Here is a 21,529-nt window from a genome sequence, read left to right as displayed (position 1 = left end):
CCCTTAGACCAGAATAGGGTGCACACAGATGCAGAAGTGTCCTATCCGACAATAGCCAAGAGGTGGAAGTAATCCAACTGTCCGTCACCAGATGAATGGATAAACAAAAAGTGGTATATACCTGCAATGGAGTATTATTCAGCCTTAAAAGGGGAGGACATCCTGTCACATGCTACAACATGGGTGAACCAAGAGGACATGATATAAAGTAATATAAGCCAGTCAGAAAAAGACAAATACTGCATGATTCCACTCACGTGACATCTTTAACGTGGTCAAATGACTGGAAACAGAAAGCAGAATGGTGGTTGCCGGGGTCTGGGAGGAGGGAAAATGGGGAGTTGTTTAATTTCAGTGTGGGAAGATGAAAAAGTGCTGCAGACCTGTTGCACAACAGTGTGCATAGATGTAACAGTACTGATTAGAATACTAACAATAGTTAGGATGGTAAATTTTTTGTTAGGTGTTTTTTTTTTTTTTAAACCACAATGAAAAAAAAGACATACTATAAGCAATAGAGATGCTTAGCTTGATTTATCATTTAGAAAAATATGTCCCATCTGATGCAGCTGAGTGGCTCCTCCCACACTTGCTTCTCACCTCGTTCACCTTGGCCGGTCCTGGGGCCAGCTCAGCCGATGCTCGCCTGACTCCCGGGAACCGACCTTGGCCATGACATGAGGGTCTACACGGGCACCTACAGTGGATTCGCCTTTTCCTATGGCCTCCCCAGCACTGACTCAGAACAGGAGGGCATCAGGTTTTGCTCTTACCAACTGGTGGTTGGCGAATGACACAGGACACTGATTCCTCTTGTTACTCACAGAACTCTATTATGCAATATTTAGCAAAGGCTACCTCTGGGATTCATTTGCATTGCCACATTTTATTAAGCATTGAGAAAAGCTCAGCAGAGCATTTAGCCCTTTATAACTACTTTTTAAGATGAGCCGATCAGTGCAAGAGGAAAATAAGGAGGAAAACATAGCAACATGTGCTTCCCTGAAATGCACGTCACAAGATCGGTTGCGAGTGAAAGTGAGCCTTGCCTTCGACTCTGAAAGTACTGCGATCATCGCTACGAGAGGACACCTGTATTTTCTCCAAAGTCTACCGTGCCCATAAGAGTATTGCAATAGATACTGTGCACATATTGTATTCCAGGCACTATTTGGCTCTGAGAGTACAACACTGGGCAAGACAGGAAGGGTTTCTTCCTCCATGGGATCATATTTTAGGTGGAAGTAGACAGAAAAGGGCAAGAAGTGTAAGAGCTGGCAATGAGGTTCTGAGAAGACTAAGAGAAGTGAGTGTGCTGGAGGGTGAGAGAGGACAGGGTTGGAAGGTTACAGCTGCTGAGCTCTGGGTGACAAAAAAAACCTGATCTTGGCCATCTGGGAGGGAGCCTCGGGGGAGGATGCAAAGGAATGGCCGGCTTACTTGAGATCGGAAAAGAGGCTCCTGCGGTCGGAATGTGGGAGGGAAGGGTGAGCACGGTCCGGGCTGAGGTCAGGGGTCAGCGTTGATTCTGAAGGGCTTTAAAAGTCAAGGTTCCAGTCACAGGGCAAAAAGTTCTGGAGGGCACGGAGCAGGTGGCTACCGGGTGCAATTTATGTTTTTAAAAGGCTGTCCTGGCTGCTGTGTGGTAATTGCCTTGTAATGGGCCAGTGTGGACACAGGGAGGGCAGGATGGGAGCATTTGCTGCTACTGCCTAAGCGCGAGAGACTGTAGCTGGGATTAGGTTGACAGGTCCCGTAGGGAGAAGAGAAGGGAGCAGGGGACCAAGCTGGGGGCCCTCTAACAACCAAGACAGCTGCTCAGGAAAGCTTAGCCTTTCTAGGTCTGAGACCCAAGAGACATTTCTAAGGGGTCTTTATGAAGGGACACTCGTGTACCCTAGATAACTTTTCAAAAGCCTCCTCATATTCTCCCTGCTCCTCTGCCACCTCCTTGTGCAGCTTGTGTTGGGTGCTGACCGGGTGCTTCTTCTGTGACTCAGCACCGGAGGGTCCCCAGCCCTCGCCATGGCTGACGCAAAACCCAGGGGACAGTGAGCAGATTCATTCGAAGGAGGTAGGGCGGTTGTTCCACTGAAGATGAAAAGAAATCCAGGACCCTGGAATGAATAAAAACCTCACGTGAATGACAGGGTTTGTCCCTGCGGCAGATAAACTTCCAGTTTGATGGGCAGGTAATCAGTGAAACATTCCCCCGCACAGTGGGAAATGAAGGATGAGAAGACAGATGTGCAGCCTCACTGCACAGCTCAGAGACGAAAGCTGTTCTCAGCCAGAGCCGTCCGAGCTGACTGCGCAGCCCCTGCCTTGTACGCGCGGTCTTTCCACTCTGTCCCTTCCGCTCCCCTTCCTGCGCTGCACATAAAGTTACTGATATATGCAACCAGGTCTATTGTTCTATTTTTATTTTTACTAAATGGTCATTGATATATTCGACTGGCATCAAAAGGAAATAGAGAAAAAGGCTGTTTCTGTAAAGACTCGTGGTGCACTCATTTGGCTTTTGTTTTTTTACATCCTTAAGTTGTTTTGCTCTCATTGTTTGATGAACAATAACAACAACAAAGTCGTTTGCATATTCAAAAATGTTTTTGATTTTTTTAGAGAAAGAGGAAAGGAGAGAAAGATAGAAACATCCATGTGAGAGAGAAACATCGATTGGCTGCCTCCTGCACGCCCCCTACTGGGGATCAAGCCCACAGCCCAGGCATGTGCCCTGATCAGGAATCGAACCGGGACCTCTCAGTCCATGGGATGACGCTCAATCCACTGAGCCACACTGGCCGGGCTGCATACTTTATTTGACTGGAGAATTTCAATGTATTTCATTTATTATTGTGAAACCAAGGACAATTTTATTATTATTTTCTACATGTAGGCATTCTGATTTTAAGCCAGAATGCATTTCTCTAAAGGAAAGAAATCTTAAGTAGCTTTCAAGTCAGTGTCTTTCTGTCTAAATGAACTTCTCATTTAAAATAACTATAAAAATCCATCACTGCACCCACAGAACAGCGAGGCCACTTCTCCGAGCACGGCCCTGGGCGCGGCTTCGGTGTCCTGTCAGAGCAGCCACAGTTCTGAGCTCCGAGAGGCCAGCACAGCAGGTTCCAGATGCTCAGCCGCCGGTGGACGGGTGTGAGCAGGACAGTTCAGCACAGGTTGTTGAGCTGCACATCCCTAGGTCTGTCACTGGGGCGGATCAAATTCCAATTTGACGGACAGATAATCAATGAAACAGATGCTCCCATGCTGCCACCCACCTGGATGCTATAGGTGGCCATTTTTCTGGACCTCTGGGACCAGCCAGGTGGCTCCCTGAGGAGCCCTGGAGCCTGGGGTGGAGGGAGACAGTGCTGGCCCAGGCCCCGCCAGTATGAGGGCTTCCCTCCAAAATCCCAGGAGCTTTGCCAAAAAGTCTCTTAGGTGCCCCAACTCTGCTGTCTTCATGGAGAAATCATAGCAGAATCCCCAAATTGGAGAATTTTACTCTCCCTTCATTGGGTCTTTGGTAGAAGGCTTTCTCCTATGAAGTTTGAAAGAAGTCATTGCTGTGAGAAGTCCCTGATTTTCCACCTCCTCTGTGTCCTAAAACAAGGCTGGGCCATCTAGGCTATTACCCTCTTTCACCCCTTTATGTCTTGGAAACGCAATATAACATTCAAAGATGTGTTCAGAAGAGTAATGAGTACTTATCTGATCTGTGTTTATTTCAACTTGGTATCTTATTTGTAATGTATTTCACTGCTTTTAAAAAAGCATGCCCTGGCCAGTTTGGCTCAGCAGTTAGAGCATCGGCCTGCGGACCAGAGAGACCCAGGTTCGGTTCCCGCTAAGGGCGCGTACCTTGATTGCAGTTCGTCCCTGGCTCTGGTTGGGGTCGTGTGGGTGGCAACCAGTCGATTTGTCTCTCTCACATAGATGTTTCTCTCTCTCTCTTCCTGCCTCTCTCCCTCCCGCTCTATCTGAAGATAAATGCAAAAATGTCCTTGGGTGAGGATTAAAAAAAAAAGGCAGCAATGCACACGGAGCTTAAGCTCCCCCACACTGTTAACCCCGCATTGTTAACCCTACACACCTGTATGATTGTTCACCCAACAATGAGCACACAGTTTATGACAAATCTAGGAAAGCTCTAACATTCACTTAGTCAGTCAATGGACCTCAAAAGGGAATTTTTAGATTTGTTTTGTGTGTCTGTTTAGTTTTCAATTTCTGAACTATAGAAATTACTTATCAAACAGTTGTATGATGCTGATTGTGGACCACAGCCTGTTCTAAATACTTGACAAGTTCTAACTTGTCATTCTAAGTCTTGCAACAAGCCCATGACCCAGCTCTTATTAATATACCCATCTTACTAATGAGGAAATCAAGACTTTCAGAGAGTGAAATAGCTTGAGATCACTCAGCTAGGAGACAGAGATTTAAACCTAGGTTCTATTACTGAGGCCAATCTCGTATAAGTTAGATTGGAGTGTTCTTGTTTTAAAAACTTTTTATTTGGAAGTAATTCCCAATTTACAGAAAAGTTGTAAGAACGAGAATAGTACATCTTCCTGCATTTGTTAACACGTACACAATTCTTTTTCTGAAACACACCCACCAACAGTGTGGCCTCTACCCTCAAACACTTCAGTGCATGTTTGTTAGAAATCTGAATATTCTCCTACTGAACCAGAGTACTCATGAAATTTAGCATTGATTAGACACTCCTATTTGCTTTTTCTTGCCTCCTTTAATCTGCAAACATTTCATGGTCTTCCTTTATCTTGTGTAACACTGACACTTACAGAACATGTTTTCCTCGCCTTACAAAAAAAGAACAAGCAATCTTCACTTTGCGTTTGTCTAATGTTTCATCACGATCAGGTAAAGCAATTCAACATTACATAGATGACTCTGTGACCGGGTCCAGGTCTCGCTTCTGGAGGCACATGGTACCCTTTGCCCCTCTACTTCATCATCTGATTTCACCACCAGATAATTCCTATTTTCCCCTGGCAACTAACAGGCAGAATGTGGGGGAGCTGGAGGATGTTTGTCTGCCATTTGGAAGCACCGGTCACAGGGAGAAGGTGTGTGTGGAGGGTGCAAGGAAGTTCTTTCCTTCCGTGGGAACGGCGGTGGGGGTGGGGGGATGTACTCTCCCTCCACCTGCAGCTGGAGCGCCCGCACATCTTTGAGTTACGAAGCTTACCGCTGTCAGAGGCCCTTGGTTAGGACCCAGACATTGCTCTCAGGTAGAGCATCTGGGGCTTGGATGTTTCCAGGCACTGATGAGTCAAGCTTGCATCTATGAAATTATAAAGTGGCCGAGAGGCCTCCTGAAAGAAAACGGAATGAGATACTAACCCTTCGTGCTGTCTTTGAGGGTCAAATATGTTAAAGCTTGTCTGAGACTGGATTTCAGGAAAGGGCATTCGTCCTCTGAAGGGAGACTGCAGCAGCAGAAATGGAAGTCTGGACCTCACACCTAAGCTTGGGAAAAGGTGCGGGAAAAGGCCGATTTAGGGTGTGAGAAGTAGCCAATAGGAGAACTTGTCCACCCCAGAGTCCTGACAGTGCCTGTCGTACAGAAAAGAATAGCTAGGAGCCCAGGAGGATTGGCCCAGCCCATTGTACAGGGAACAATCTTGACTCTGCAGAAGGAGAAGCAGAGCCCATGTGTCTTTACACCCACGAAGATCTGAGTTCTCACGTGCTCCAAACAGTTCACATGAACACGTATGATATCAAAGCTAGTTTAAGAAGGGGAGAACAGGGAATGCTTTAGGTAGAAAAGATGAGATGAAAAGTGAGAAACCTGATATTCAAGCCATTAGGTACTAAATAGTTACTGACATTGGATATCAAATCTGTGTGATCTTCTTGGTAGTAAAAAGCAAAAAGGAAAACAAGATCAGTTAGTTACAAAAAATCTCACTTCTATGGCAAAAAAGCTTATCAATTATCCAGAAGAAACAAAACACTTCTTAATGTTTAAATAGGACTATGTCTGCCTATAATTTGCTTATTGGTAATCAGCCTTTTGTCAGTTTTCTTGGTAATTGTGGTTTTACTTGTAGGCATCATGGTTGAAAGGTTTATAAATATTGTAACCTGCTAACAATTTGAGTATCAAGACAGGGACGTAACAAAAGGGTTGCATCATGTGGAGAGAGCACATGGGGTGATCTAACATCACAGTTAAGCAAGACCAGGGATTCTGAATCCGGGGACAGAGGGTTTGGTGTAGTTGCACCAACGCTGCAAGGCAGTGGGCTGGCGCTGCGTCCACAGGGAGCTATGAAACATGAAATCCCACCTCAGGGACTTGCAGGCGGAGAAATCACAGTCATCCAACCACAACAAGAAGGGCACTATAAAGTAAATGATGGAAAATTACTTACATAAAGTGAAAAATACAAGAATAACTTATGAGTACTCTAAATCCCACCCTTTGGAGGGATGTCAGTTTTTACTTGTCATCTTTACAGAGCCTGCCAAGTCCTTTTGTTCTAAAGGGCTCTTACAATGTGAGGTGGGTGGGGGTATTTGGGGAGTGGTTTCATTCATTTGTTGACTGGTCAATTAGCCAGTCAATAAACATAAACTGTGCTCCTGTGTGAGCCAGGTATGAGACGGAGAAAGGGAACTCAACATGCTCTAGATCTGAAATACACAACAGAATCGGGAGATGTACAGGCAAAGAAATAACAGTACTGCTGTGTACATGTCAGTAGAGCATGTTAGTAGAGTTATTTTAAAAGCTTAGACTCACAACCCTGAGCACGGTCTCCATTTAATGCCTCCATTTCAGTCAGGTTGGTGGCAGAATCCATTATAAAAAACAAATTGTCCCCTTGGGCCTTTAGTTTCCCTACCTGACCAAAAGGGGGTGCTGTGTGAGGCTACCCTAAGCACTCCTAAGAGAACTCTGCTTTAGATCAGCAAAATGCTGGGCACTAAAAAAGCAACTTTGATGCCTACATTTTCTTTTAGGATTTTTATGGATTCATGAGCCACATTTAAGTCTTTTATCCATTTTGAGTTTATTCTTGTGTATGGTGTAAGTTGATGGTCTAGTTTCATTTTTTTGCATGTAGCTGACCAATTTTCCCAACACCATTTAATAAAGAGGCTGTCTTTACTCCACTGTGTGCTCTTGCCACCTTTGTCAAATATTAATTGAGCATATTGCTTTGGGTCTATTTCTGGGTTTTCTGTTCTGTTCCACTGGTCTATCTGCCTGTTCTTGTGCCAGTACCAGGCTGTTTTGGTTACAGTCACTTTGTAGTATAACGTGAAATCTGATAATGTGATCCCTCCAACTTTGTTCTTCTTTTTCAAGATTGTTGTAGCCATTCGAGGTCTTTTTTGGTTCCATATAAACTTTTGAAGTATTCTAGTTCTGTGAAGTATGTCATTGGTATTTTGATGGGGATTGCATAGAATCTATAGATTGCTTTTTTTCAAGATTGTTGTGGCTATTCGAGGTCTTTTTTGGTTCCATATAAACTTTTGAAGTATTTGTTCTAGTTCTGTGAAGTATGTCATTGGTATTTTGATGGGGATTGCACTGTATCTATAGATTGCTTTGGGTAGTATGGACATTTTAATGATGTTGATTTTTCCAATCCATGAACAAGGTATGTGCTTCCACTTTTTTTATATCTTTCTCTATTTCTTTTTTCAATGACCTGAAGTTTTCTGAGAATAGGTCCTTTATTTCATTGGTTAAGTTTATTCCTAGGTATCTTAATTTTTTTGCCACAATGGTAAATAGGATTGTTTTCTTAGTTTCTCTTTCTGTGAGTTCATCATTGGTGTATAAGAATGCCATCGATTTCTTGACGTTAATTTTGTGTGTTGGCGAGGGTGTGGAGAAAAGGGGACTCTGGTACACTGCTGGTGGGAATGCAGACTGGTGCAGCCACTATGGAAAACAATATGGTGTTACCTCAAGAAATTAAAAATTGAACTTCCATTTGACCCAGTGATCCCACTTTTAGGAATATACCCTAATAAGCCTGAAACACCAATCAGAAAGAATATATGTACCCCCCTGTTCATAGCAGCACTATTTACAATAGTTAAGATCTGGAAACAGCTCAAGTGTCCATCAGTAGACGAATGGATAAAAAAGCAGTGGTACATGTACACAATGGAGTACTATGCAGCTGTAAGAAAGAAAGATCTCTTATCCTTTGAGACTACATGGAGGGACCTGGAAAGTATCATCCTAAGCGAAACAAGCCAAACAGAGAAAGACAAGTTTCATATGATCTCACTTATTTGTGGGATATAATGAACATAACAGTCTGAGGAATGGGGTAGTCCCAGAGATGTGGAAGTGGGGTGCAGACTGACAATCCCCAGAAGAGGGGGTGGTGGGGGAGAGATAAACCACAGAACTTATATGCATTTATGTATGAACAGTGGACATGGACAACAAACCTGGGGACAGGGTGGGGAGGGAGGGGCAGGGGGGAGCCAGTGGGGGGAAAAGGAGAAACATCTGTAACAAAAATAAATTAATTAAAATAAATAAATAAATGGGGGGGGGGCAGCAGCTCAGAAACCATCCCAGGTGGTGTCAGGATAAAGACATTGTTACCTGGAGTGAATGGGTGCTGGCCATTTGCACTGGGAGGGAAACAAAGGACTCTTGGGGGTCCCGTTCCAACAAGGGCAGCCACCTGGGAAGTGTAAATACAGGAGCCCACTCTCCTTTGTGAGCAACAGCGCATGACTGCTTTTTTCCAGAAAGCTTCCCTTGGCGGACAGGCCTCTACAAGCCCTCTTCCTAATGTTCCTTGCAGGCCTTTTGTTTTCTTGCTTGTTGATTTTCCTTTTGCAAACAGGATTGAGCAATCCATTATTCAACTAAAAACCTTCTTTTGTCAAGTCTTAGGCCCATTCTAGTGCTGATTGGATGTCTAGACAGATAGGTGGAAATAATTGCCCAAGGGCAAGGACGACATTAACTAAGTTGTCCATTTAAAATCCTACATCCTCCTGAAAATACACCATGCCAGTCCTTTGTCTTGGTATTTCAACACCGTGCTTACCCATGTTAAATGCCCTATTTACAACCATTGTTCTTAGAGACTTCCCTTCTTTACTGCAGTTGAAGTCACAAAGGGCCAGGCCATTCTGAAAAAAGCCTGTTCCCTGGGCCATAAAGGAGACTCATAAACCACTTTTGGATGGTGACTGCTGGGGGAGGAGGGATAGATGGGGTCTGGTGTCTGATGGTACCCTAACTGCCAGCCCGGCCAGAGAAAATTAGGGGCCTATTTTTATTGAACATTTTCTTGCTGACTCGTCTCCCTGGAAAACTGTCCGTGAGGAGACAAAGTAAGGTGCCCTTTCTGTTAACTCAGTTTTCTTAATTATAGTAGTTGGGAGATGGCTTAAATCATGTTGTGAGGTATGGGTTTTCTCCCCCACCCAGGCTACAGAGGAATTTGTTTTACAGGCTGGTAATAGCAAATGCTAAGATAAAAGTCAGCATGCTATTTTTTTTTTTTTTTTTTTGAGGTTTCTCCCCTGTATATTGGCCTCTATTCATTAAAATCCTTTCAAGACTGTTTTTCTTTTCTTTTTCTCAACCACAGAATAAACATGTGTCTACATGTTCAGGACCTGGGGGGAAGGAGGGCCTCACGCAGCCTTCTCCTGATAGTTTGGGGGTTCTTGGCTAGTGTTGCTTGCTTCCACTTGTTCTTGGCCCAGCCTGATGTTCAGCGCCAGGGAGGACAGAAAATGGACTTCACAGGCTGGTTCCGTGAAGGTGTCGAGAACTTTGGTGCTTTCAAGCTCAGAATAGATCCACATGCACCCAGAGGCCCAAACCAGAAAGCCTCAACCTACCTTCTGCATCAGGCACCTTGTCCAGTTCCTCAGCAGTTCTATTCCCCTCCTGCCTTCCTGGGTTCTGTGCACCTTACTGTCCGATCTGCCTGGTTCTCCTAGAACCAATCCAAGAGCTTCCTCGCTGAGCTTTCAGGACTCACAGGGCCCCTCTGAGCACCTTCTGCAGAACAATGTATATACTGCCTGTATCACTATTGCCACCATTTCAAGAAACCTTACCTCCTCATAGATGAAATCCCTGGTAGACCAATCTGTCTCTGCCTATATTTCTCTCCTCACCTATATGTAATTTATTTTTCTTTCTTGGTTCCCACCTGAAAAGGACTGTTATTTTATTAAAAAAATTTTTTTTCTCTTTATGTCTATTCCAGAATAAATGGAACAATTCCTTTTGATTCTAAGACCACATGAATGGCAGCATCCGTGTTATAGCAGGAATCATCCTACCTGTCACTTAAATGTACTGACTTTCTGGTGAAGAGAAGTCTTGTTCCAGGTATTTGAGTTTAGTAATGTTCACATCTCAGAATTTTCTTCAAATGCAACAGCATCCGTATTATAGCAGGAATCATCCTACCTGTCACTTAAATGTACTGACTTTCTGGTGAAGAGAAGTCTTGTTCCAGGTATTTGAGTTTGGTAATGTTCACATCTCAGAATTTTCTTCAAATGCAAATACATTCTGAAGCGACACAAGATAAAAAAAAATACACAACTCAATTTTCCTAACATATCCAGATCTATGGTATCAATAAAATGACTTTCTGTATTAAGAGTGCCAAAATAAACCTATATTAAATTCTGTGATAAGGAGAGAAATATGATCCTGGCCAGTCTGCTAAGTGGTTAGAGCATGGATCCGCAGACCAAAGAGCCGCGGGTTCGATTCCGGTCAAGCCATTCACCTCGGTTGTAGTTCGTCCACACCCTGGTCGGAGTCATGGGGGAGGCAACCAATCGATGTGTCTCTCTCACATCTCTCCTCCTCCCACTCTATCTGAAGATAAATGGAAAAATATCTTCAGGTGAGGATTTAAAAAAAAAAGGAGAGAAATATGGAAAAGAAAACCCAGTGGCTATGAAAAACAGATCTAAAAATTTAATGATTTAAAATAGTCTCTACATACAAGATAACAAAGAGTAATACAGATTGAACATTTTGGTTTCAAAAACATGAACGTGAAATGTCACCACTTAGAACAAGTCTGTCATCTGCTAAGAAACACACTTTAACAATGAAATCTACAAGCACAGACTTTTACACTCTTCAAGTGTTGTCGATTTCCAGCACCCCTTCCTCCCCACACATTTACTTGCCATATAACAACACAACTTTTAATCCTTTTCTGGCAGAGCAGTATCGTGAGAACTGCAATAGCAGTCATTTTGAAAAGCACCTCCTATGATACATTTCACTGGTATTTTACCATACTGAGATCAAGCATTCTTCTCTAAAGCTTGTCCTGTTCCAATGACTTGGTTGTTTAAAACAAGCAAGCTTAATTCAGTTAAAGCATATATTACAAATAAAACGTTTTCAAATAGGATGAAATAAATTCAATAAATAAGAACTGGACTGAAAAACCATAGATAGCATGCTGCTTCATTTTTAAAAAATGTTTTTATTTTAGAGAGAGAGAAACATCAGTGAAGGAGAACCATCAATCGGCTGCCTTCTACACTTTCCCTACTGGGGATCGAGCCTGAAACCCAGGCATGTGCCCTGACCAGGAATGAAACCTGAGACCTCAGTGCATGAGACAACACTCAACCAACTGAGCCACACCGGCCAAGGCAATAGCATGTTTCTTGACTTGGTAATATGTGAATACATTTTCTCAGCAGGCAGGAAGTATTTTATCTGCCCCATGATGAATCAGATGGCTGGGGTGTGTCTGTGCTGTGCCACACCAGCAGGTGCAAGGGGACAGACTACGGAATGGATTCTGTGCTGAGCAGTGAGATGGTCGTGGTCTGTGTACACAGGACTGTTAGCCAGACAGATCTGTCAAGATTAGATGGGCTCAGTATAGCTATTCTAAGTGTCAAGTCTGCCTATGCATGTTTTATGGAGGGTGCGAGATCAGGCAATGAATTCTCTTAGAATTGGATGTGGCCTGGTGGCTCTAAAGTTCAGGTGACAAAGAAACTGGCCAACTTCCCACCGGTAATGGGGGGTAGTAACACCTCAGTGAATGTTGAAAGCCAGAAAGGCCTCTACTTACACCTGCCCGATGGAATCATCCTTTTTTTGTGGATGATTATAGTCTGATATGTCTTCATAAATTCTTGATGTAAATCATAGGTTTTTGTGAATCTAAACATGCTCATTGGAAAATCTCATGGCCAAATCACTCAAAAATACAGACCATTCAATAGTCCCGGGGAAACACATACTCTCCTTTTATTGTGACGTCCTCATAGTGCTGAAACAACCCAGTCCTAACTGGGGACTTGTCTTCCAATTGCCCTTGTCTCTTCCCTCTCCAGCACCTACAATATAAGAGCTTGGGTGAACATCCACTTCCTGAAACTTTTTCTCTGAGAGGGCTTTTCAACCAGGTGAAACATTTTGCAACAATGTGCCCAAGATAGTCAATTTTGCTAGGGGTTTCAAAACAAGGACTGTCAAAACAAAGACTCATTGTACCATGCCTTGTTATTTGGGAGGTGAACATTTGCAATTATGCTGTGCTTCCCAGACTGGAAGTGCCAGGCTCAGAATAAATTGCTAGTATGTGTAGAGTAATATTACAACCAGCTGGTATGTTTTCTACAAAAAACAAATGCAGTATTAGGAGGTGCTTACTAAGGTGCTTCTTAATCCATGTTTTTTTTTTCTTAATGGAATGTATCAAACATCTACAAACGAACATGAATACACAAGTACACGCACGCACATAGACACGTTTCTGTACAGTTTATGCTTCAGATGCTGATGTGGGTACATAAGAACCACACACGCACACAAAGTTCCCCCTCTAGCTCCCTGAATTTCTGAATGTTTCCTAACCCATAAAATGTTAAAATATTCCATTTTCATATAAAATATCTACAAAAATAGATACCATTTACAAAAACCAGATAGTATTTCCAGTTTTCCTTAGAAACCCACTCGTCCGCCTCTCCTCCTCAGAAGGTCGCCATCTCCAGCAAAGAGCGCTTGAACAGCTGCGCGCTCCGGGACAAGTCTGTCACCTGGTGCACCATCTCCTGCAAGGCGACCGTGCTGGGGTAGTGCAGGGCGGCCTTCTTCGTCGCCAAAACTATGGTCTTGAGCTGCTCGCAGAGCTGGTTGCTGGAGTTCATCACTTTGTTGCGAATGTCCTGGGCGGCCACCTGCCTGGTCAGCGTGTCTCCGATGAACACGAGTTTGTGTGCGCTCAGAATGACGAACTTGCTGTGCGCTACGAAGATGCGCGGGGGCTGCGCCGAGCTGACGCAGCTGAACAGCGCGTCGATGGCGTTGAGGAGGGAGATGCAGTGGGTCTCGCACTGGTCGTAGTAGAAGCAAAGCAACTGCCTATCCTGAGCGCCCACGCTGCTGTTGGCGGTCGGGAGGCTCTGCGAGGGCTTCCACTTCGAGATGTCGTTTTCCACGGGCTTTGTAATTTCTTGTTCTAACAACTGGAACTGACTTAGCTGCGAGGAAGGGAAACGCAGATCTCATTAGGGGGGGCAGCGTGCTGTCACGACATGAACCGGGGCAGGAGTTACACGGCTGCTACTGAGTGCAAGGCCTTGGTCAAGTTGCCTTGCTCTCCCCAACTGTAGAAGTGGAGAAAGGGGATCCCTAAGAAGTCCTCCAGCTCTGACTTTCTATTGTTGGATGACTGGCCTCTGCCGGTATCTGGAAGGCAGCACAGAGCTTAAATCCAGCTGCCACCCACACCGTATGAAAGTTAAGTGAGTTAATACTTCCAAAGTGCTTACAACGATGGTTGGTATAGTACAGGCTCTGTGCAAATGATCAGGTGTAGGGATCTCGTAAATCGCTGCCCGTTTGCTCCTTCTGGAGGAAAGCCTCGACTCCATCCTTCAAGAGGCTTAGATAAATGACAATCCATTGCCCGGAACTACTCTTTCTGTCCAGATTTACAAATGTTGTTACCCAGCACTACAGGGACGCTCACGCACATGACTATATGTGCACTATGGAAAAGGGCACGTCTCAGGAAATCTGAATGCTCATTGTGCATCCTAAGAGTTGTTGAACGAAAAGGACAACCCGCAGAATCAGACTCAACTAGGGCTAGCTTTCTTCCTTCTCTCATTACCACCCCTAGATAGTGTATTATTTAAATTGCAATGTTAATAGCTTACAGCTATTTCAACTCCCAGGAGGGATTGTCTTTTTTTGCAGGTAAGGGCTATATGTAACCTGAGCTTAGGACTCCGTTAGTCCTTCACCCTGAGGTGGAGCTAAATTAGAGCAAGAATGACCTCTCCCAGCTCCTTCCTTGAGAAATGCACAGTGAGCTTTACTTTTCTACAGAGTCTGTTTTCTTCTTAGGAACTAGATGGTTTCAGTAAGTTACCTAACGCCCTGCAGTCTTACTTGGCCAAATGCCAAAGCAAACAAACAGATAGGGTGATGCTTCAAGGTATTGAGTTTATGCTTTTGCAAATGCGTTCACAAATACATCATCTCGTTAGCTAGAGGGATTTTCTCATTTCACAGAGAAGTTACAGAAGTTCTGGGAGGTTAAATGACTTGTCTAAGGGCACGCGGCTGGCGGCTGGTTAAGAGGAAAGTAAGGATTAGAACGCTGGTTCCCTGAGTGCTGTGTGCCATTTCATGTGTCTACACACCATTTTATTTAATCTAAAAAAAGGCTTATACATTCTCAATTCATTTCTCTTTATTCTTATGCTCTTGCACTAGTAATATCCATCATTATCTGCCCCATTTAAACTCTACTTTTGAATGACTCTGCCTGCCCAAAGCCCTTAGTAAAAGGACTTGGATATGTTTTGAAAACATTGGAAACCCTTAGATTCGACCCAAAACAGCCAAGCCACAGGCTTGTGTTGAAGGGGAGAGACAGATATGTCAGTAGGTAGGTAGGAAGACAGACAGACAGACAGATAGAGATGGCCTAATCAGATTCTTTTTTAGGAATTTGATGAACCACAGAAGGAGCCGACTATCAGCTGAGGAAGTTGAGATGAAAAGCCATCTGTAGAAAGGGTTTGAGTGGCCATATATGGGTTTTGTAAAGTTATAGGGGAGCCAAATGAGTAGCTAAGCAGGGGAAACTATAAGAAAATACAGAAGAAGGAGATTTAGAGAGAAACAAAGGAAATACAAGAGGAAGAAAGAATTTACAGTCCTAGTTCTCATTGGACTTGGCTGTATCTTCATTTTCTGTTCCTGAATTTCCCTGCTATGGCCTTACTACAGAGCCTGCGTGCTTGGGCTAGCCTGAGTGGGTCCTGCTCATAGAGATCAGCAGCCTTAACCCAAACAATCCTAACATGTTAGATGTACAGGCTTAGCCTGGAAAAATGGCTGTTTGGATGAAATCCAGGTTTATCAGCTGGATTACTAAGATCATAAACCTTCTCTTTGTTCTTATACCCTATTATATACCTTGGAGCTTATTTATACCAAAGTGTGCTGGAAAGATCAAAATCATGATCTTTTGAAGTTATACCTTTCTTACTAAGCAGGAAATCTTTTCAATACCAAGTGTTTTTTGTTCTGAACTTACCTGATGATGTTCCAGCTGCATCTTGTTCTGTTTGATGATATTTTCTTTTTCCAACAGCTCTTTCTGTTGCCTTTCAAACTCCTCTTTACCCTATTATTTTTCAACATTAAAAAAAGAAAAAACATTACATCACCGTGATTTGCTTATGCTAACAATTTCATTGACAACTTCATGCGTCAGTACCCTTTCGTTTCCTACTGCCTTGGTACTTCCCGTATGCCCAGTTAGCCCCATGAATCCTAGTCAGGGATGATGGGCTTCTTAGCCAGACTGCCAGCGTCACTGTAAATTAGGGCTGCACACTAAAACCCACTTCCATGTGGGGTGCTGCCCTCTCTGTTCCACTTCACAGCTTTTGGAGAGTTAGTAGCCACGATCCCTTTCAAGCCTCCTCATCCAGTACTATTTCTCTAGATCTTCTAGTACACTGCACACAAACCCGTTAACCTCCTAACCCAGGTCAAAATGTGGTCCACACTGCATTCTGGTTTCTTGGAATCATCTACAACTCCACGGCACAGTATTTCTCAATACGCAGAGTTGGACGGGCAGCCCTTCCCTCAGCCCTAGGCGTGGCTCAGCGCTTCCTTCCCTGTCGCTTGCCCTCACGGACACTGTAGTTTAGTTCTCAGGATAATCTTGGCTCTTAGTCAAATGAAAAGAATGACAGAACAAGACAGTAAGCCGATTCTAAATAATGGATCTTGGTAGGATGTTTTAATCCCCCAACGTGAAAGGGCAAATTGTCAGGATCCCAGGTCCACTTGCTGGAATTTCCACCTGTAGGAGGCAGACTGGGACCGCCCAATGTCCCACAAGCAGGTTAGGTTCTAGGTCAATTGGCAAATGCCCAGTCGTCTTCAAGGTAAGTCTGAGATGGGGTTAAGTTTTCTGTAAGTAATCATACACACAAACACACACACTCAGTCAGATGATGGGACCTCAGAAACTCTCCAGTGCAGAGGCTTTCAATTATGTTTTAACAGTTAAACTCTCTGCCTCACCCTTTAAAAAATAAAATATGACGCGGAGTTACATCATAAGATGCGAAGAGAAGTGGAGCTAGTGTGATTACCCAGGGGCCCACTCTCCCTCTTGGGGAGCCTCTTCCGTCAGCGGGATCTCATACAACCCCGTGCTTCATTTGTTTTGCAAATGAGGACAGCGAGACCCAGGGAGGTTACCTCAGTTACACAATTAGTGTCAGGCAAAGGTCTCGGGCCGAGGACTCTGGACTTTCGGCCAGTGTCCCTCCCGTACACTGCTTCCCATTAGTGAACCATCTGGATGAACACGAATCATGTTCTCTCCTCTGGTAGTCCCGCCTACTAGCTTCACGGGCCTTTCCTGGGCTCCCTCAATGTGAGTGTAGGTGCTTTAGGAGTCTGGCTGCTTTACCTGTAGGTGGACATAGTCATAATCATCCATCCAGCTCCTCTCAGAGCCATCGCTGCTGCTACAGTCAGCTATGGGCTGGTCCTTGCCCAGGCCTGGGGGCAAGGCCTTGTGGAAGGGCTGGGCCTTGTGGTCTCCAGGGTGCAGCAGCTGCATCTGGGATCCAGCGGGGGAGTACTCAGTGGAGTTCATGATGCTCTCGGGCCCATTCTTCACATGCGAGCTGCCAGGGCCCGGTCTGAAGAGGGCCTCTGCGTTGGTGTTGATGCTTGTGGTGAGCTGCTTGGCATCATCAGGCACCGACTTTGCCACCATCACAAACCGGTCAAGATCATCACACTTATTTTGGGGCTTGTTGATGGCCAGGATGTTCAGGGACCAGCTGCACTCATTTAGGTCATGGCTGGTTTGGCTCAGAATCTGGTGGGAGTCTTCCACTCTTTGGAGCTCCCGCTTCATTTTGTTGTAGAGGATGAGTTCCGGGAGGCAGGAAGCGTTGGCGACAGCGCCCTTGGCAAAATGGAGGTAGTCCCTCAGGAACAGCTCCACCTTGTCCACTGCGGTGCGTATCTCATTGATGTGTCGCTCCATGTATCCGTAACACCGCCAGTCCGTGGTGGTGACCAGGGCCATCAGGCTGGCCACGCCCATCTCCAGGGTCTGCTGGAGCCGATGAAGGCTCTCAATGGCTGTGTCTGGATCCAGTAAGAGCCTTTTGTCCTGAGATGGGGAGGCTGACAGCGAAGACTCCTTCGAGGTGGTGGAGGACGTGGACATGTTGCTCCTGGTGCTGCCTGTGCTGGAGAAAGATAACCGGTTGATCCCATCGACCACATCCTGAGAGCTTTTGGCATCCGCTGGGTTGTGCAGAGGGACATCGTAAACACCATCTCTCTCTCCAGGGTTTGCTCTCTCACTGGTTTCTGAGGGTGGTTCCAGAAACTGAACCCCTCGTGGGACATCATACGCGTCATTGTGAGTGCCCCCCGACAGTCCCAGCTGTGGGGGCGGGTGTTTCAGGGAAATGCTTTGGTGTCTTCGAGTCCCCAGTTCAGCAGCTCCCGGAGCGTCACAGTTATATTTCACGTGAAGGTCATTCCCCACCAGCTTGGTACTGGTTGGGGGGATGTCATACACGCCCTCGGGTCTGACGTCTGGCCGTCCAGCTTGTCTCATCGGAGGGGGGAAATCATATTCTTTTTCCCTGAGCCCCACTTCATCCCGGCAAGCAGAGGGTGGAATGGCATATACCTGAAAAGTAAGTATAAACTGAAGCTAGTGTCTGGTGAGCGGGAACAACTGTACTTTAAAGTAAAGGCCTGGCTTCTCAGTCCAGTTTGCTGCCTCCTCTTACTCCGTCTCCACCCACTGATGAGAGGTATATCCAAGGCTCTGCTCTGCTCCCGCTTCCTTCCTCCTTGGATAAGTACATCCTTCCCCTGGCCCCAGGGCTGCGTGTTATGTGGCCTCTCCTGGCTGAGCTGGGTCCCAGCCCACCTTCTGGTGTCGTTCCTTGGAGGAGTCAGGCTGAGAGGCAGATTGTGAGTTAACACACTGCACTCGGTGTTAGAGGACCTCAGGTCTCTCCCCAGATCAACCAGCTGCTTGATACTTACTAAATCACTTAGATGTTCTGAGACACACTTCCCTCATCTGTACAATAAGGATAACTGTACTTCCTGTGTAGGCCTACTCCTGCGGGTAGCAGGGTGAAGCAAATTCATTGACACGTATACATGGATCAAGTGAGCTGTAACAGCCTATATGCACATGAGATACAGTAACTGCTTGCCAAACTGAATGAATGATTTTACCTTCTTACTGACACTCCTTATTGGCTACCCTATTGTTTTGGTAGGGGGCTCTAAATATGGAATCCCTAGGGTTATCTTTAATGATTGCCTTTCTTCCTCCCTCTCTCCTCCTCTCCTATCCTTTTATTCTCTCACAGAGACTAGTTTTTCCCTTTTGGTTTGCCCTTCCTATTTTATTCCAGTAAATACACACACACACACACTTTTTGCTCCTCTGTAGGAGCTCACTTACCCCTTTAGCGGGGGGGATGTCATAGACCCCTTGAGGTTTCATCTCTCCCACTGGAACGGAAAACACGGGGCCTTTCATTGATGATGGAGGAATGTCATATACCTGAAAAGAAATACCTGAGTTAACCGGAATAGAAGAGTCTTATACTTGTCATTTTTTATACTATTAAGCATTTAATTATGGATTTATTTACCAGGTTATGTAATATCCTTTCTCTTTGACAGCATTCTATGTTAATATGGAGTTGGTGAAATTTTTTTTTTCTTTCTTTCTTTTTATTTTGGGTGGGGGAGAGCGAGAGAGAAACATCGATGTGAGAGACATCGAGTGGTTGCCACCCACACGACCCCAACCGGGGCCGGGGGCAAACTGCAACCGAGGTACATGCCCTTAGCGGGAACCAAACCCGGGCTCTCTGGTCCGTGGGCCGACGCTCTAACTGCTGAGTCAAATTGGCCAGGGCTGAAATTTTTCTTTTTAAATTTCTTATTCTTTGACTTAGATTGAATATAAAAATGATCTTAAGTGGAATATCTACACTGCCTGTACTTTAAACTGTAGTTGAAACTGTATACTTCCTGAAATAAAATGATAAAGTAATAAGCAACAAAAGCTTTGTCAGATAGCCTAGGATTTCCTGATAAAGCAAATCTAGAAAATATGACTTAAATAAAGTTGGCTACAATGACTCCTGAATAGACAAGTCAAGCTTCATGGGAAATGTACATAATTTGTAGTTTTCCTTTCCTCTGTAGCCCTGAAGGAATGCCGGAATTGGCCCCGTCCCTAGAGATCATGGTCCTGGTACGTACCCCTTGAGTGGCATGGGAAGGAGGGGTGTCGTAGATGTCCTTTTGGTATCTGGATGGGTACTCATACACATAGCCATGGCCTGTCCTCACTGGGGTTATCACCTGTGGACAAGAAGACACAGAGGGGTAAAATCCCAAGTCCTGAAGGAAATCTCCTAGCCTCCTCACCAGACATTCCTCCCTCATCTCCCCCATCAAAAAACCAACCAAACAAACAAACAAAAACAAACAAACCCCAAAGAACTAGGGAAGAGAGAAAAGGAAGGACACAAGGGGACACCAGGTCAGTAAACTTTTAATCCCTCTTGAATCCCGGTGAAGAACAAGTCCCTGAAATATCTCTATCCGCCTTCCCCACAGTAGCAAAACCATCTCAAAGCTGCTCAAATAAAGTCTCAATTCCCAAAATGTACTTTAAAGGAGAATCACTTTTAAGTTATGAATGCCCTAGATCATTGCTTTGGAGCAAAGGCACGGCATAGGGAAAAAACAATTTTAAGGTTCTGAAACTATTTGTAAAATGAATAATGCAAATGGAGTTCAGCCACTTAAAATTCCTCTCATACCTTCCCCAGGATGACTCTTCATCTGACATTATTATGATTCGATCTAAAATTCCACAGGCCACTGGAGTACTTTTATGAAGCTAATGCTCACATGGGGCTGAAGCCTCCAGTAGCTTTCAATCTAACGTAGGAAACAATGAAATACGGAGTCAAGGAGACCCCGGGAACAGAGTTCAGGTCGCTAATCATTTTCCCATTTCCACCAGGGAAGCAACACAGCAGACAGTACCCAAACCTGAGGGATGTCAGAGGTCAAATACACGCATCGCCACTCCAGCACCTGGGGCCAATGTCCGCAACACCAACCGTACCCGACAGGCTCATGTTTTCACATCTACGTACTGCATTGAGTCCTAAGCACGGACAGAGAAACGATTTGACCTTAAACTCATTTTGAAATAGATTTAATCCTCCAAGGGCTTCTAAATCCCCACGGTCTTGTTTCTGCCTAACCCCTGCCCCTGAATGACGAACAGTGCTCAGTATCGCCCACGGCACTTTTGAGAACAGATCTTGCAAACTAGGAAGACTTAACTGTTCCTTAAGAAACCATCATCTTTTATCCTTTTCTCTAATAAGAAAACTCCGGCGTCAGGCTGCCTACAAAACTATGTGAAAAATGCTCATGTCTGTCTTAGGCTGAAACGGGTGGAACTCAGCCAAATGCTCTTCTCCCCGGGGGCTCTACAATGCCCAAGTGCAGTTTGGTCTTAAATCCCCATGCTTGTGGCTGATTGTTTCTTGCAATGAAGGTAAAAGAGATTATTAGTATGCAGTCACCACCCCATCAAATCTCTCCACTGCCTCCAGTTTGAAAAAGTGATCTGTTGCTTTCAGGTTTGTTGGCATGGAGCACACGGAACCATTCTCTCGAGTGGCCACTGTATTGTGCAGAGCAAATCTCCCTTCTCTAAGCAGCATGCCCTTTGCTCAAGAAAAACACAGTGTGTTCCTAATGCCCTCGTGTGATTTTTTCCCCCCACTATTTTCAAGGAGAGAAACGAAGCATCTTCTCTTAGTCTATCTCATCAGCTCCTCTATTTATAGCTCTCTATCTTGGCTTTATAATAGAACACACAACGCTGCTTTTATTCATTCTAAAAGTTTCTAAGAGTGG

At 44.8% G+C, this 21,529-nt stretch overlaps 1 protein-coding gene across 4 annotated transcripts in view; it reads right to left on the bottom strand.

Moving 5' to 3' along the window:
- Positions 1–12,673: 12,673 nt before the first annotated feature.
- NEDD9 (neural precursor cell expressed, developmentally down-regulated 9) overlaps positions 12,674–21,529 on the bottom strand; it is a 206,089-nt gene continuing 197,233 nt past the window's right edge. For all 4 annotated transcript variants that reach the window (XM_036255612.1, XM_036255613.1, XM_036255611.1 and 1 more), the window contains 5 exons: positions 19,847–19,948; positions 19,035–19,136; positions 16,992–18,239; positions 15,594–15,683; positions 12,674–13,521 (listed from right to left, as the gene is read on the bottom strand). In XM_036255612.1, the coding sequence (XP_036111505.1) occupies positions 13,012–13,521; positions 15,594–15,683; positions 16,992–18,239; positions 19,035–19,136; positions 19,847–19,948 (2,052 nt within the window). In that variant the 3' untranslated portion in view covers positions 12,674–13,011. The remainder of the gene's footprint in view (positions 13,522–15,593; positions 15,684–16,991; positions 18,240–19,034; positions 19,137–19,846; positions 19,949–21,529) is intronic.

Source organism: Molossus molossus, unplaced genomic scaffold, assembly GCF_014108415.1.
Source record: "Molossus molossus isolate mMolMol1 unplaced genomic scaffold, mMolMol1.p scaffold_m16_p_12, whole genome shotgun sequence".
In the NCBI taxonomy this organism is placed as follows: Eukaryota; Metazoa; Chordata; class Mammalia; order Chiroptera; family Molossidae; genus Molossus; species Molossus molossus.
Note: the sequence above shows the minus strand (reverse complement) of the source record. Positions and strands in the feature narration are given on the sequence as shown.